General features: G+C 45.8%; 1 protein-coding gene across 4 annotated transcripts in view; it reads right to left on the bottom strand.

Moving 5' to 3' along the window:
- Nucleotides 1–10913, bottom strand: part of FGD4 (FYVE, RhoGEF and PH domain containing 4) — a 260601-nt gene extending 249688 nt beyond the window's left edge. For all 4 annotated transcript variants that reach the window (XM_005570523.5, XM_074006580.1, XM_074006574.1 and 1 more), the window contains exon 1: nucleotides 10514–10913. In XM_005570523.5, coding sequence (XP_005570580.3) covers nucleotides 10514–10760 — 247 coding nt within the window. In that variant the 5' untranslated portion in view covers nucleotides 10761–10913. The remainder of the gene's footprint in view (nucleotides 1–10513) is intronic.
- Between the last annotated feature and the right edge of the window lie 3070 nt (nucleotides 10914–13983).

The following is a 13983-nucleotide window of genomic DNA, read 5'->3' as shown; positions in this document are numbered from 1 at the left end:
AAAAATTAGGCTAGGTGCGGTGGCTCACACCTGTAAACCCAGCACTTCGGGAGGCCAAGGTGGGCAGATCACCTGAGGTTGAGAGTTCAAGACCAGCCTGACCAACATGGAGAAACCCCGTCTCTACCAAAAATATAGAATTAGCCGGGTATGGTGGCGCATGCCTGTCATCCCAACTACTCAGGAGGCTGAGGCAGGAGAATCGCTTGAACTTGGGAGGCAGAGGTTGCGGTGAGCTGAGATCGCACCATTGCACTCCAGCCTGGGCAACGACAGCGAAACTCCGTCTCAGAAAAAAAAAAAAATTGGCTGGGCGTGATGGTGTGGCCTGTAATCCCAGCTACTCAGGAGGCTGAGGCAGGAGAATTGTTTGAACTTGGGAGGTGAAAGTTGCAGGGAGCCAAGATGCACTCTAGCCTGGGTAACAAAGGGAGGCTCTGTATCAAAAATAAATAAATAAATAAATAAATAAATAAATAAATAAATAAATAAATAAAGTCTAGGATTACCTCACTGGGGGAGGGGAGGGGAAAAAATACCCTATAAATGAGAATAAAGGGGCAAACCATGGAAGGTAACAGAGGAGAAATGTCTCTGAGGACTGGGTTTACCTGCCAGATTAGGAAAAGGAGAGGGCTGCAATAAAGGAGATTATAAATCAAGTCTGAAGTGACAGGTCAGTTGAGCTCACTTCAGATACCCCAGTCTGATAAAAATTGTATATCGGCACAAACTCAGGTCTACTTCAAGAGAGAGAAGGTGGAGTTGAGACAAAACAACAAAGTAGGAAAGACCTGTAACAGATACAAAAAATGCAATTAGGAATCAAACAGAAATGAGCAAAAAGTCTGCCAGAAAGTACAGAGGGCCCAGATTATGTATTGAGGGACTATCTATAACACTCCTTGTCTTATTCCAAGCAAATCTTGGCTACCTGTCCTCAGGACCAAAGTGGGGTTTACCCATGTTTGGGAATGCACAGAAGCTTATAAACCGGGTTGTACATCAGGATCGTCTGGGCACTTGTTAAAAATACAGCTTCTTGGCTGGGCGTGGTGGCTCACGCCTGTTATCCCAGCACTTTGGGAGGCCAAGGCAAGTGGATCACGAGATCAGGAGTTCAAGACCAGCCTGGCCAAGATGGTGGAACCCCATCTCTACTAAAAATACAAAAATTGGCCGGGTGCAGTGGCTCACGCCTGTAATTCCAGCACTTTGGGAGGCCGCGGCGGGTGGATCACGAGGTCAGATCGAGACCATCCTAACTAACACAATGAAACCCCATCTCTACTAAAAATACAAAAAATTAGCTGGGCATGGTGGTAGGTGCCTGTAGTCCCAGATACTCTGGAGGCTGAGGCAGGAGAATGGCATGAACCCAGGAGGAGGAGCTTGCAGTGAGCCGAGATCGCACCACTGCACTCCAGCCTGGGCGACAGAGCAAGACTCCATCTCAAAAAAAAAAAAAAAAATTAGCTAGGCATGGTGGCAGGTGCCTATAATACCAGCTACTTGGGAGGCTGAGGCAGAGGACTGCTTACACCTGGGAGGCAGAGGTTGCTGTGAGCCAAGATCACGCCACTGCACTCCAGCCTGGGTGACAGAACAAGACTCTGTCTCAAAAAAAAAAAAAAAAATACAGCTTCTTTAACCCTACCCCCTCAGATTCTGAGTCATTATGTCAAGGGTGTGGCTAGGAATTTTTAATTAGCAATCCCAAGTAATTCTGATACAGTTGGCAGAATGACATCTGGAAACCAAGCAGATCATCAGCATTATCTAATAGACCTTTTTACGCCCGGCCCCACATCCATATATTTAAATGCATCATGTAGGCTGGGCACAGTGGCTCATGCCTGTAATCCCAGCACTTTGGGAGGCCGAGGCAGGTGGATCACCTGAGGTCAGGAGTTTGAGACCAGCCTGACCAACATGGAGATACCCTGTCTCTACTAAAAATACAAAATTAGCCAGGCATGGTGGTGCATGCTGGTAATCCCAGCTACTCAGGAGGATGAGGCAGGAGAATCACTTGAACCCAGGAGGCAGAGGTTGCGGTGAGCCAAGATCGCGCCACCGCACTCCAGCCTGGGCAACAAGGGCGAAACTCCGTCTCAAAAAATAAAAAAATAAAATAAAATAAAAAATAAATGCATCGTGTTCTAATCCTTTTTCAATCAATTTTCCAGCAAATGCATATTTGAAAAAAAAGAGATTTCAGTAAGAGCAATACAAATAATTACTACTGATTGAATTCTGGTTCTGAACCAGAACTATATGTATGTTATCTCCCTAAAAAAGGACTGACTCCAACAGCAAGTGGCCGCAGGCAGCCCCCCAATCAAGTTCCCATTCCCTCAACAAGTTCCAGTTCCTCTCCTCTGTCACCAGTTAAAACCATGAACCTAGATTTCCTTCAGCAGAGAAAAGGAATGCAAGCAAGCAGGTGACTGTGGAATAAGAGTCTCTCTCAGTGTTCTTAGATCCACAAGTTTACATGGCTATTCATTAAAAGACCACTGACTAGGCCAGGCGCGGTGCCTCACACCTGTAATCCCAGCACTTTGGGAGGCCGAGGCTGGTGGGTCACCTGAGGTCGGGAGTTCGAGACCAGCCTGACCAACATGGAGAAACCCCGTCTCTACTAAAAATACAAAATTAGCCAGGCATGGTAACGCTTGCCTGTAATCCCAGCTACTCAGGAGGCTCAGGCAACAGAATCGCTTGAACCCGGTAGATGGAGGTTGTGGTGAGCTGAGTTCGCTCCATTGCACTCCAGCCTGGGCAACAAAAGTGAAACTCCTTCTTAAAAAACAAAACAAAAAAAAAAAAACACTGACTGCTCTTTAAACTGTTCTTGGAAGGAAATATAAGAAACCTTTCCTGGTTCCAATTTCAGAGCCCATCTTTAAGGAGCTTCTAAGAAGCATTATTGATAATTAATGATATTCATGTACATGCATACCATCCATCATTTTAATGTAAATCTTTACTTGTTTAGAACATTGTATGATTCTAATAATGCTAAAGATACTTTTATATAAAAATATAATATAGATTTGTTAATGTTACAAATAACATGAGCTCTAACATATAAATGCAAATGACCTATAGGTATTGCTTTACGTTTGGCCACTCAAAGCCCTGGTAAACCTTAAGAACAGGTGTTAACAGGCATGAAAGCACTGAAGCTAGTGACATAAGTCTGAATCCTGCCTCCAAAATTTACCAGGTGCAGGGTACTGCAAAAGGACTTTCTGAAACTTCGGTTTTTTCCTTCCCTAAAATTGTAATAATACTACCTATTTTTTCAGGGTTGTTATAAGAACTAGAGGTAAAATACACATAGTCCTGGTTCAGTGCCAGAATTCAATAAATAGTACTTTTTTGTATTGCTCTTACCAAAATTTCTATCCCTCTTCCCCGAAGATGAAATTAGTATTCTAGAAGTTCTCAGGATACTGGAGTATATGTTGAAAATGTAAGCATTCCAGCCATGGTGAGTACCAGGAAAAAACAAAACAAAACTGTACTTATACTTATATAGAAAGTTTACCAAGTAAATAATGTAAAAAGTCCCTCACCGCAAAGCACCCAGATGTTGAATAAATTAAAACAGATATTCAGCTGCTCAGATACAACAAATGCATTGCTGAGCTCATAACAAAATAAAGGAGGTGCCCAAAGGGAAGCAAAAAAAAAAAAAAAAGAATCCGAAACCTAAACACAAGTAACTAACTTGTAAGACCACACTGCCCAAGAGGCAAAGCCATTGCCAGGAACCTGAAAGCCTAGGGGACTAAAAGCCTTGCAGAGGACCGAAGTTTCGGCCTTGGGTTTTCACAATAGGAAAGAGCAGAACCTGAGGCCTGGGACTAAGGTTCCATAAAAGGGAGCACTGGGCCAGGCACGGTGGCTCCCGCCTGTAATCCCAGCACTTTGGGAGGCTGAAGTGGGCGGATCACTTGAGGTCAGAAGTTGTAGACCAGCCTGGCCACCATGGTGAAACCCCATCTCTACAAAAATACAAAAATTAGCCAGGTGTGGTGGCAGACGCTGTAATCCCAGCTAATCAGGAGGCTGAGGCAGGAGAATCGTTTGAACCTGGGAGGTGGAGTTTGCAGTAATCCCAGCACTTTGGGAAGCTGAAGCGGGCGGATCATGAGGTCAGGAGTTCGAGACCAACCTGGCCAATATGATGAAACCCCGCCTCTACTAAAAAATACAAAAATTAGCCGGGCGTGGTGGCGCACGCTTCTAGCTACTCAGGAGGCTGAGGCAAGAGAATCGCTGGAACCCGGGAGGCGGAGGTTGCAGTAGCTGAGATGGTACCACTGCACTCTAGCCCGGGCGACAGGGTGAGACTCCATCTCAAAAACAAAGGGAACACTGTAAGGCAGATTTTTCCCAAGCTACCTTCTATTAAAAAAAAAAAAAACAAAAAAAACTGCCTTCCACCAAAGCAAACTGAGAAAATCTGTAGACCTATACCAAGCCTAAGTGGAAAAATAAGCGTCCCCTAAGCAAACCTACGCTACACTACCCTGAAGTTAGGGAAATGCCGGCTATTAAATTAAAGCTGGGTTGAAAGTAAAAACAAATATTTGCTACAGAAAGGCATCTTCAATACAGACCCTTAAGAATTCCCATAAAACTAAGGAATAGTAAGGTAATAAGCCACCTTGAATGAGTCAGCAGGAACATTCAATAGACACACTCTCTGGCCAAGTGTGGTGCTTCACACCTGTAGTCCCAGCACTTTGGGAGGCTGAGGCAGGAGGATCGCTTGAGCCTGGTGTTCGAGTCTGCAGTGAGCTCTAATTATGCCACTGCACTCTAGGTGACAGAGCAAGATCCTGTCTCAAAAATAAATAAATTTTTTTTAAAAAGAGACTCTCCTTTACCCTCAAGGGCTTCAGATATTCAACTATAGAAAAGAAAAAGGCTTAAAAAAATCTGGGCCAAATACAGCATGAAATAAGAAGGCAGAAATAAATCCAAGTGTAACAGTACTTAGAAATGGACTAAACTGATACAGTAGACTTAACAAAGAATTTTTAAACTTACTTTGTGTGTGCCTGTATTTATATTCCTTTGAATGTGTGTGTGTGTGTGTTTTTTTTTTTTTTGAGACAGAGTCTCATTCTGTCACCCAGGCTAGAGTGCAGTGGTGCAATCTCGGCTTACTGCAAGCTCCGCCTCCTGGGTTCACGCCGTTCTCCTGCTTCAGCCTCCAGAGTGGCTGGGACTGCAGGCGCCCACCACCACGCCCGGCTAGTTTTTTGTATAGAGACGGGGTTTCACTGTGTTAGCCAGGATAGTCTCGATCTCCTGACCTCGTGATCCACCCACCTCGGCCTCCCAAAGTGCTGGGATTACAGGCATGAGCCACCATGCCTGGCCTGAATGTATGAATTTTTTATAATGGAAAAGACCACTTTGAGAGAGGGTAACCAAATGACTTCTAGATCTTTAAATTTATGGGGCCACAATAGTCAAAATGTTCCCCCTACTCCATGCCTAAAGACAACCTGGTGTCTTTTACCCTCTTTGCTCTCATAGCACTTCTTAGCAACTTGCTTAGGACTAGGACTAAAGAAGCGAACTCATTTTCCAAAGAGACTACTTTATGAATATGGTCAGAGCGCTGCTTCTGATGCCAAACGCACTTATGTTTGAATCCTGACTAATCAACTACCAGTTAATAATGCCAAGCCAGTTAGTAAAACTCTCTGTCTCAAATTTTCAGTTGTAAAATGAGCATAATGGTACCTACTCGGTAGAATTGCTATAAATTTATACACAAGCATATTTGTGTGTACCACAATACAGTTCTCAGTGTAGAAAATGCATTCAATAGGCCGGGTGCAGTGGCTCACGCCTGTAATCCCAGCACTTTGGGAGGCCGAGGCGGGCGGATCACCTGAGGTCAGGAGTTCAGGACCAGCGTGACCAACATGGAGAAACCCTGTCTCTACCAAAAATACAAAATGAGCCGGGCATGGTGGCACATGCCTGTGAACCCAGCTACTTGGGAGGCAGAGGCAGGAGAATCACTTGGACCCGGGAGGCGGAGGTTACTGTGAGCCGAGATCAAGCCATTGCACTCCAGCCTGGGCAACAAGAGCGAAACTCTGTCTCAAAAAAAAAAAAAAAAGAAAAGAAAATGCATTCAATAGCCAGTTGCGGTGGCTCAAGCCTATAATCCCAGTACTTTAGGAGGCCGAGGCAGGTGGATCATCTGAGGTCAGGAGTTTGAGACCAGCCTGGCCACTGTGGTGAAACCCTGTCTCTATCAAAAGTATGAAAATTAGCTGGGCATGGTGGCAGGTGCCTGTAATCCCAGCTACTTGGGAGGCTGAGGCAGGAGAATTGCTGCAACCCAGGGGGTGGAGGTTGCAGTGAGCCAAGATCGTGCCATTGCACTCCAATCTGGGCAACAAGAGCGAAACTCTGTCTCAAAAAAAAAAGAAAAAGAAAAGAAAATGCATTCAATGAACAGTAGCTATTATGAACATCACGGGGGACAGCATTAATTCATTAATTTATTTAAGTATCTATAGAATGTCTCCTATATGTCAGTACTAGTGGTAGACTTTTGGGGACACAGAGATGAGTAAAAATAATGACTCCTTGTGATGATACTGTTTGCTTTGTGTCAGACATTTACCTATACAATTTTACTTAATCCTTCCAGCAGTCTTATTAAGTACTGTTTGTTGGGGTATGTGTGTGTGTGTGTGTGTGTGTGTGTGTGTGTGTGTGTGTGTTTAAGAGAGGGAGTCTTGGCCAGGCACATTGGCTCACACCTGTAATCCCAGCACTTTGCGAGGCTGAGGCGGGAGGATCACAAGGGCAAGAGATCAAGACCATCCTAGCCAACATGGTGAAACCCGTCTCTACTAAAAATATAAAAATTAGCTGGGTGTGGTGGCATGTGCCTGTAGTCCCAGCTACTTGGGAGGCTGAGGCAGGAGAATCACTTGAACCTGGAAGGTGGAGGTTGCAGTGAGCCAAGATCACGCCACTGCACTCCAGCCTGGCAACAGATTAAGACTCAGTCTCAAAAAAAAAAAAAAAAAAGAGATGGTGTATTGCTATGTTGCTCAGGCTGGAGTGCAGTAGCTATTCATGGGTTCCATCATAGCATACTTCATCCTCAATCTCATGGCTTGTAGTGATTCTCCTGTCTCAGCCTCCCAAGTAGCTGAGACTACAGGAGTGCACCACTGCACTGATTATAAGGACTGTTATCTCCATTGTCCAGATGAAGAAACTTAGAAATTAAGAGACAGTCCAATTCACACAGCTAGCTATGTAAGAGGGACTAGAACGTGAGTGCTATATAACCCCAAAGCCTATGTCTTACTTGCTTCACCTTTCTGTTTCACTTAAACGGGGAGCTTCACATTCAGGAATACACGAAGGATACAGTTGGTACAGTTTATTATTTTTGCCAAAAAGCATAGAACTCTAAAAACAGCAGGGTTTAAAACCATAGAACATGACACAACAATGCTAAGCACAATTATCTGGCAAGTTCTTGAGTTTTCAGTTTTTGTTGCTTCTTCTTTAAAAGGGAAAGTAATGTTTCAATTGAGTAATGCCTACTTTGTAATGCGTTTAAATTTTGTGGTTTTCATATATAAATATTTTTCTAGGTGCTATAGAATGAACTGGCACTTTTCAGTAATTTAAATCTGGTTTACTTTTTGATGAGGGGGGAGGAACAGAATTATCTAATGATAAATAGTTCAATGAGACTATTGAACTAATAGGGAGGCAGATTTGAGTCACAGAAGAAAGCACTTTCTAAAATAGTTTTTACCCTTCCCAAAGTGAACAGGGTGTGGTCATCCAGTAGTTTGAGAGTACTTCTCAAAACACTAGATCATTCTCTCACAGATACTACAAATTTTATTATGGAAAGGGGAACGGCTGTATCTATTAAGATAATTACTTTTTGACCCTGAAAATAGCAACAAGAATTTTGAGTTTCAGCCAGTTAACAATATTGATACAATGTAACACACCTAGAAAAGGTATTGCTAGGTTCTCCGTTTTAAAAAAACTGCTCTGGGTTTTCTCTGAATTAAAAAAAAAAATTGGTGTGTGCCTGTAGACCCATCTACTTAGGAGAATGAGGCAGAAGGATAGCTTTGAGCCCATAAGTTCAAAGCTGTAGTGAGCTACGATTGTACCTACGAATAGCCATAGCACTCCAGCCTTAGCCTGGGCAACACAGTGAGACTCCATCTCTCTCTGACTCCCCTCTCCCCTTCTCTCTCTCTCCCTCTCTCTCTCTCTCTGTTTGAGATAAGGTCTCACTCTGTTGCCCAGGCTGGAATACAGTGAAACGATCATGGCTCACTGCAGCCTCCACCTCCTGAGCTCAAGGGATCCTCCCACTTCAGCCTGCACCGGGTCATTTTTTGTAGAGACGGCGTTTTGAAATGTTCCCAGGCTGGTCTCAAACTCCTGGGCTCAAGCGATCCTCCCCCTCGGTCTCTCAAAGTGCTGGGATTACAGGCGTGAGCTCCCGTGCCAAGCAACCCGTCTCTTAAAAAAAAAAAAAAAATGCCTGGCCAACATGGTGAAACCTCGTCTCTACTAAAAGTACAAAAATGAGCTGTGCGTGGTGGCAGGCATCTGTAACCCTAGCGACTCAGGAGGCTGAGGCAGGAGAATCTTGAAATCAGGAGGCAGAGGTTGCAGTGAGCCGAGATTGCGCCACTGCACTCCAGCCTGCAGGACAAGAGCAAAACTGCGTCTCAAAAAAAAAAAAGAGAGAGAGAGAGAGAGAATGGAAAACAAAAAAAGCAGAGCCACCTTGTAGAAATGATTTGTAGACTGCCACAACTCCCTTTTATCCTTACCGCTAAGAGGGCACTTCCTCTTTTCACCTACTCAATGGGTTTGTAATTAAGCCAGGTGATTTTAAGTAAAATGATAAGCAATTTGAGGCCGGGAGCGGTGACTCACAACTGTAATCCCAGCACTTTGGGAGGCTGAGGCGGGCGGATCACTTGAGGTCAGGAGTTCGAGACCAGCCTGGGCAACTACTAAAAGCAGAAAAATTAGTTGGGCATGGTGGCGCACGTCTGTAATCCCAGCCACTCGGGAGGCTTAGGCAGGAAAATCGCTTGAACCCAGGAGGCAGCGGTTGCAGTGAGCTGAGATCATGCCACTGCACTCCAGCCTGGGCGACAGAGCGAGACTCCGTCTCAAAAAAAAAAAAAGAAAACAGTTGATGATTCACAAATTCTGTACATTAAATAACTTGAAAAACCATTAAATAAATACCTTCGATCCAAAGCAAATCATTTTCATTTGATAAGGAAGAAAACAACACCCTCCCATTAATTTGAGCGAATCACACCTAAGACTGGAAGAGAGTTCAGAAACTGTTTCACTAGTGTCCTTATTCTGTAGACGAGGAAATGAAGACCGAAGGCACTGTAATTCAGTTACTTGTTTACATATGTTCTCACCTCACAATTTCTTCCCTTATCTAGTGTAGTTACATATTTTTAATTCATCATGTTTTTCTGCTCTATGCCTACTACAACTTCAGAACCAGGACTAAAAGGGAACATTTAAAAGCTCTAAAATTTGTCATATTTAAATCGTCATATTTGCTTAATCAGAATGAAATGCGTGAAAATAATTAGAATTATTTGTATTTCTGCTGCTCAAATGAAGTTTTGCCTCGTAAGCTGGTCTACATAGCAGACATCTCTGGTTACCGCATAAAGGAGGGGAGGGGATTTTAATGAAGTTTTGCAAATCAAAGAAAAAAGAAATCCCTAGTTTCAAACTCGCCTGGGGAGAAGGAACACATTTACAAGACGGGGGAGATTATTTGGCCTTGAATAGATCGCCTTGAATAGATCACCTTGAGGACTTATTCGATGAGAATTCAGAAATCACAACACCGCATTACTGACATCTGAACCTATTAACATGAAAACAGCAATAATGATTCCGTTTTCTGATACCAGGAACAGCTTTCCTTGGCGCTTTTCACACACAGCCTGGGAGTCAAACGTCCCTTAAAGAAAACCCAGGCACTAAGGAGGTTTGCTCACCACACCTAAGTTGTCGGACCTGGGTGGACATCAGCCTCCCCTTCACCCTATTAGGCCTTCACCACGGCTGCCCAAAGCAGGAATTTAGCGAAGCAGCTTAAGCTTCAGTAGCTAGAAAACTGGTCTCTCCAATTCCTAACAAAAGTTAGAGAGAAAGAAAGAATTATACCTTTACTTTCTGAATTCTCTGAGAAGTGACCTCCAGGGCAAGCTCAGCGGTAGGCGGATTCTTGCCCAAGGTCCTCTGGGGGAAGGGACAGCATAGCTAAGGGAGTGGGCGGCCGAGCGCAGCCTTCCACGACCAGTCTCTCGAACCAGTTACTTCCGCAGCGGGAGGGAAGGGCGCACCTGCAGGGCGCTGAGAGCGTCCCTCACTCGCACCTACGCGCCGGGGCCACCCTCCCCCCGCGCCCCAAGGCGCTTACCTGTGGTGCCTGAGGGCACCTGGCCCTTGAAGGCAGCCGTCCGCGCACGTCCCAGGTGCGACGCAGGACTGCTCCAGGGCCGGGGGACCCCGGGCGGCAGGTAGGAGGGGTTAGACTTCCGCCGGATCGCCACCCGCCTGAAGTTGGAGCCGCCCTCGTCGCTCATCTTGCCGGGCTCGACCGCCGCTCCGCGACTTCTCCCGCTGCCGTCCAGCCGCGAGCGGCCCCTGGGGGGCGTCGCCTGCATGCCCAGGTTCGGTGCGACTCCGGAGGCGCCCTCTACCGCGGCGTCTCCTCAGCGAGTGCCTCCTCTCCCTCTCCTTCCCGGGACGCTCCCTCCGGGCGTCGCGACGAGTTTGGCTGCAACTCCTCCTGCGGCAGCCGCAGCGTCTCGGTCTCTGCAGCTCCCGCACTCACTCAAAGCCGCTACCGCAGTGGCCAGGCCGGGGCTGCCTCCACCCCTTCCTCTGGAGCCAATCGCCAGCAGGCCCCCAAGGGCGGGAGAAGGAGAGCGCAGAGGGTTCAGCCTGTTGGCGCCTCCGCCGCCGCCGCCGCCGCCTCCTCCGGCCGGGGAAGCCGCCAAGAACTTGCAGTGCCCAGCGGACCGCCCTGGGCGCGGCCCCGGAGCTGGAGCCGGTTCGCTCTGGCCGGCCCCGCCCCGCCGCGCTACTGCCTCGCCCTTCGGCGGAGGGGAGCCGCGCGGGCGCGCACCTGCGGCCGCACACCTGGGGTGCTGCGAGGCTGGGGGCCGCGCTCACCTGCGGGCCACGCAGTGCAGTCGGGAAGAAGTCAGCTACATGTCCAGAGTGCTTGCATTCTCGCAGACCCACACTCTGAGGGTCGCATATGTGTCTCAAGCCGTTGTGCTGAACCCTTGATCTTATGTCCTAAAACTACCGAATAAGTATTTCAGATCAGCAAGGTGCTGAACCTACAGTGGGGTCACGTAACACCGCAGAGCTGGAGTCTCCGCACTGAAGTCTGTCCTTACTCCACTGAACCAAACATTTTGCCAGGGACAGAAAATGAAATAAGGGGTGTGGAAATAAACGAGCAGGGGTAGAGGTAACAATCCACAGGTTTCCAGAAAAGCAGCAGACCCTCCATTCAGGACTTCATTAGGAATACAATTTACAGTCCTTTTACTTTGTTTGTTTGTTTGTTTGTTTGTTTGTTTTGAGACAGGGTCTCGCTCTGTCACCAAGGCTGCAGTGCAGTGTTGTGATCATAGCTCACTGCAGCCTCGACCCTCTGGTCTCAAGCGATTCTACTGCCTCAGCCTCCTGAGTAGCTGGGACAACAGGGGCGCGCCACTACTGCTGGCTAATTTTTCTAGGTTTTGTAGAAATGAGGCCTCGCTATGTTGCCGAGGCTGGTTTCTAACTCCTGGGCTCAAGCAATGCTACTGCCTTGGCCTCCCAAAGCGCTGGGATACAGGCTGGAGTCACTGCGCCCAGCCTAGAGTCCTTTTAAATTATCAAGTCATGTTTTTGTTTTTAACACCAGCTAAATACTAAGTTGAAGAAATGCTTTTTTGTTTGTATGTTTGTTCCGATCACACCCTGACCCAAGCTGGAGTGCAGTGGCCCTATCAACTCACTGCAGCCTGGACCTCCTGGGCTCAAGGGATCCTACTGCCTCAGCCCCACCACTAGCGGGAACTACAGGCCCATGCCACCACACTCAGCTAATTATTAGTAGTAGTAGCATTTGTTTATTTATTCTTAGTGGAGATGAGGTTTTCCTATGTTGACCAGACTGCTCTCCAACCCCTGGACTCAAGAGTTCCTCCCACCTTGACCTCCCAAAGAGCTGGGATTACAGTCGTTAGCCACAGTGCCTGACCAAAAAAATACATTTTAAATTGACTTGCTTATCTGCATTTGAAAATTCACTAGTCTAATAAAAAAGAGGCTGTGTCCCAAAATCACACAGATAGGAGGCAAAAAGACACCATTCCAAGTACCCCAGCTCAAGCCAAGTTCTCCAGCCATCACTTCCATCTTGGAAGCCACCCCACCTTTTTTCAAATGGTCATTCACCCAAGTACCATCTCCAGTGATGTTTACAACAGACTGATGACAACCAGTTACAGATTTCTTTGTTTCTTTGTTTCTTCTCCACTCCAATTGCTTTCCATAACTAGCCTTAAAAAAAAAAAAAAAGGCTGGGCACGGTGGCTCATGACTGTAATCCCAATGCTTTGGGAGGCTCAGGTGGGAGGATTTCTTGAGTCCAGGAATTCGAGACCAGCCTGGGCAAGAACATGAGCCCTTCTCTCTACAGGGTAAAGAAAAAAAGAAAGATTGATTGATTTTAATGGCATCACTATTTATGGGGTTTTTTTTTCTTTTTTCTTTTTTTTAGTAGCCAATATAGGAGAATATTTTGTTTTTTAAAGAGTATAATTTATTCATCCTATAGAATATTTTGTCAACCTTAAAAATATTGTAATTGCAGGCCGGGCGCGGTGGCTCAAGCCTGTAATCCCAGCACTTTGGGAGGCCGAGACGGGCGGATCACGAGCTCAGGAGATCGAGACCATCCTGGCTAACACGGTGAAACCGCGTCTCTACTAAAAAATACAAAAAACTAGCCGGGCGAGGTGGTGGGCGCCTGTAGTCCCAGCTACTCGGGAGGCTGAGGCAGGAGAATGGCGTAAACCCAGGAGGCGGAGCTTGCAGTGAGCTGAGATTCGGCCACTGCACTCCAGCCTGGGTGACAGAGCGAGACTCCGTCTCAAAAAAAAAAAAAAAAAAAAAAAATTGTAATTGCAAACTTTTAATAACCTACAAAAATATTCACCATAAGTGTTACAAGGTGAAAAACAGGATTTAAAATTGTATATTCAACATGATTCAAGGAAAGGCACCAAAATATTAACAGCAGTTTTCATTGAGAGAGATTATGGGTGAATTGTATTGCTTCCTTTCCACTTTTCCGTATCTTTCAAACTGGCTACAGGAAATATATATTACTTTATTACTAGAGAAAGAGAAGCAAACATTTGAGAAATAAATGAATGAATGGGATTGGCAGACCTGTATCTGTGGCCAATCTGAAAAAAATAAGCTAATTTATTCCAGGTGAAATTAAAGTTTTTATCCTCAACTGAGCAGATGTCTCCCAAACTTCCTGTCTGTGAGGCAGAGATGTAAATCCTGTCCAAGGACACAGAGAACCTCTGCCAGTGACAAGTTGACAAGTATAATGAGTAAGGCTAGGCTGTTAATAGGATCTTGAACTTAAAAATCTGACACTGCCTCCGCAGCCTAATTGGTGTGATTATCACTTAGCCAATTATCATCCTGTGTATTTGCTTATCTAGGAGATCTTTAAGAACACAATCAGTTCTTGAATAATTTGAACAACACCTTAGGCACAGTTTTTCCATCTGAAAATACACACTGTCACAGGCTCTGCAAGTCTGTTTTCAAACTTTATCAAATGCACTCTAGAACATATTTTAA

The sequence above is a fragment of the Macaca fascicularis genome, chromosome 11, assembly GCF_037993035.2.
Source record: "Macaca fascicularis isolate 582-1 chromosome 11, T2T-MFA8v1.1".
NCBI classification, from domain to species: domain Eukaryota; kingdom Metazoa; phylum Chordata; class Mammalia; order Primates; family Cercopithecidae; genus Macaca; species Macaca fascicularis.
Note: the sequence above shows the minus strand (reverse complement) of the source record. Positions and strands in the feature narration are given on the sequence as shown.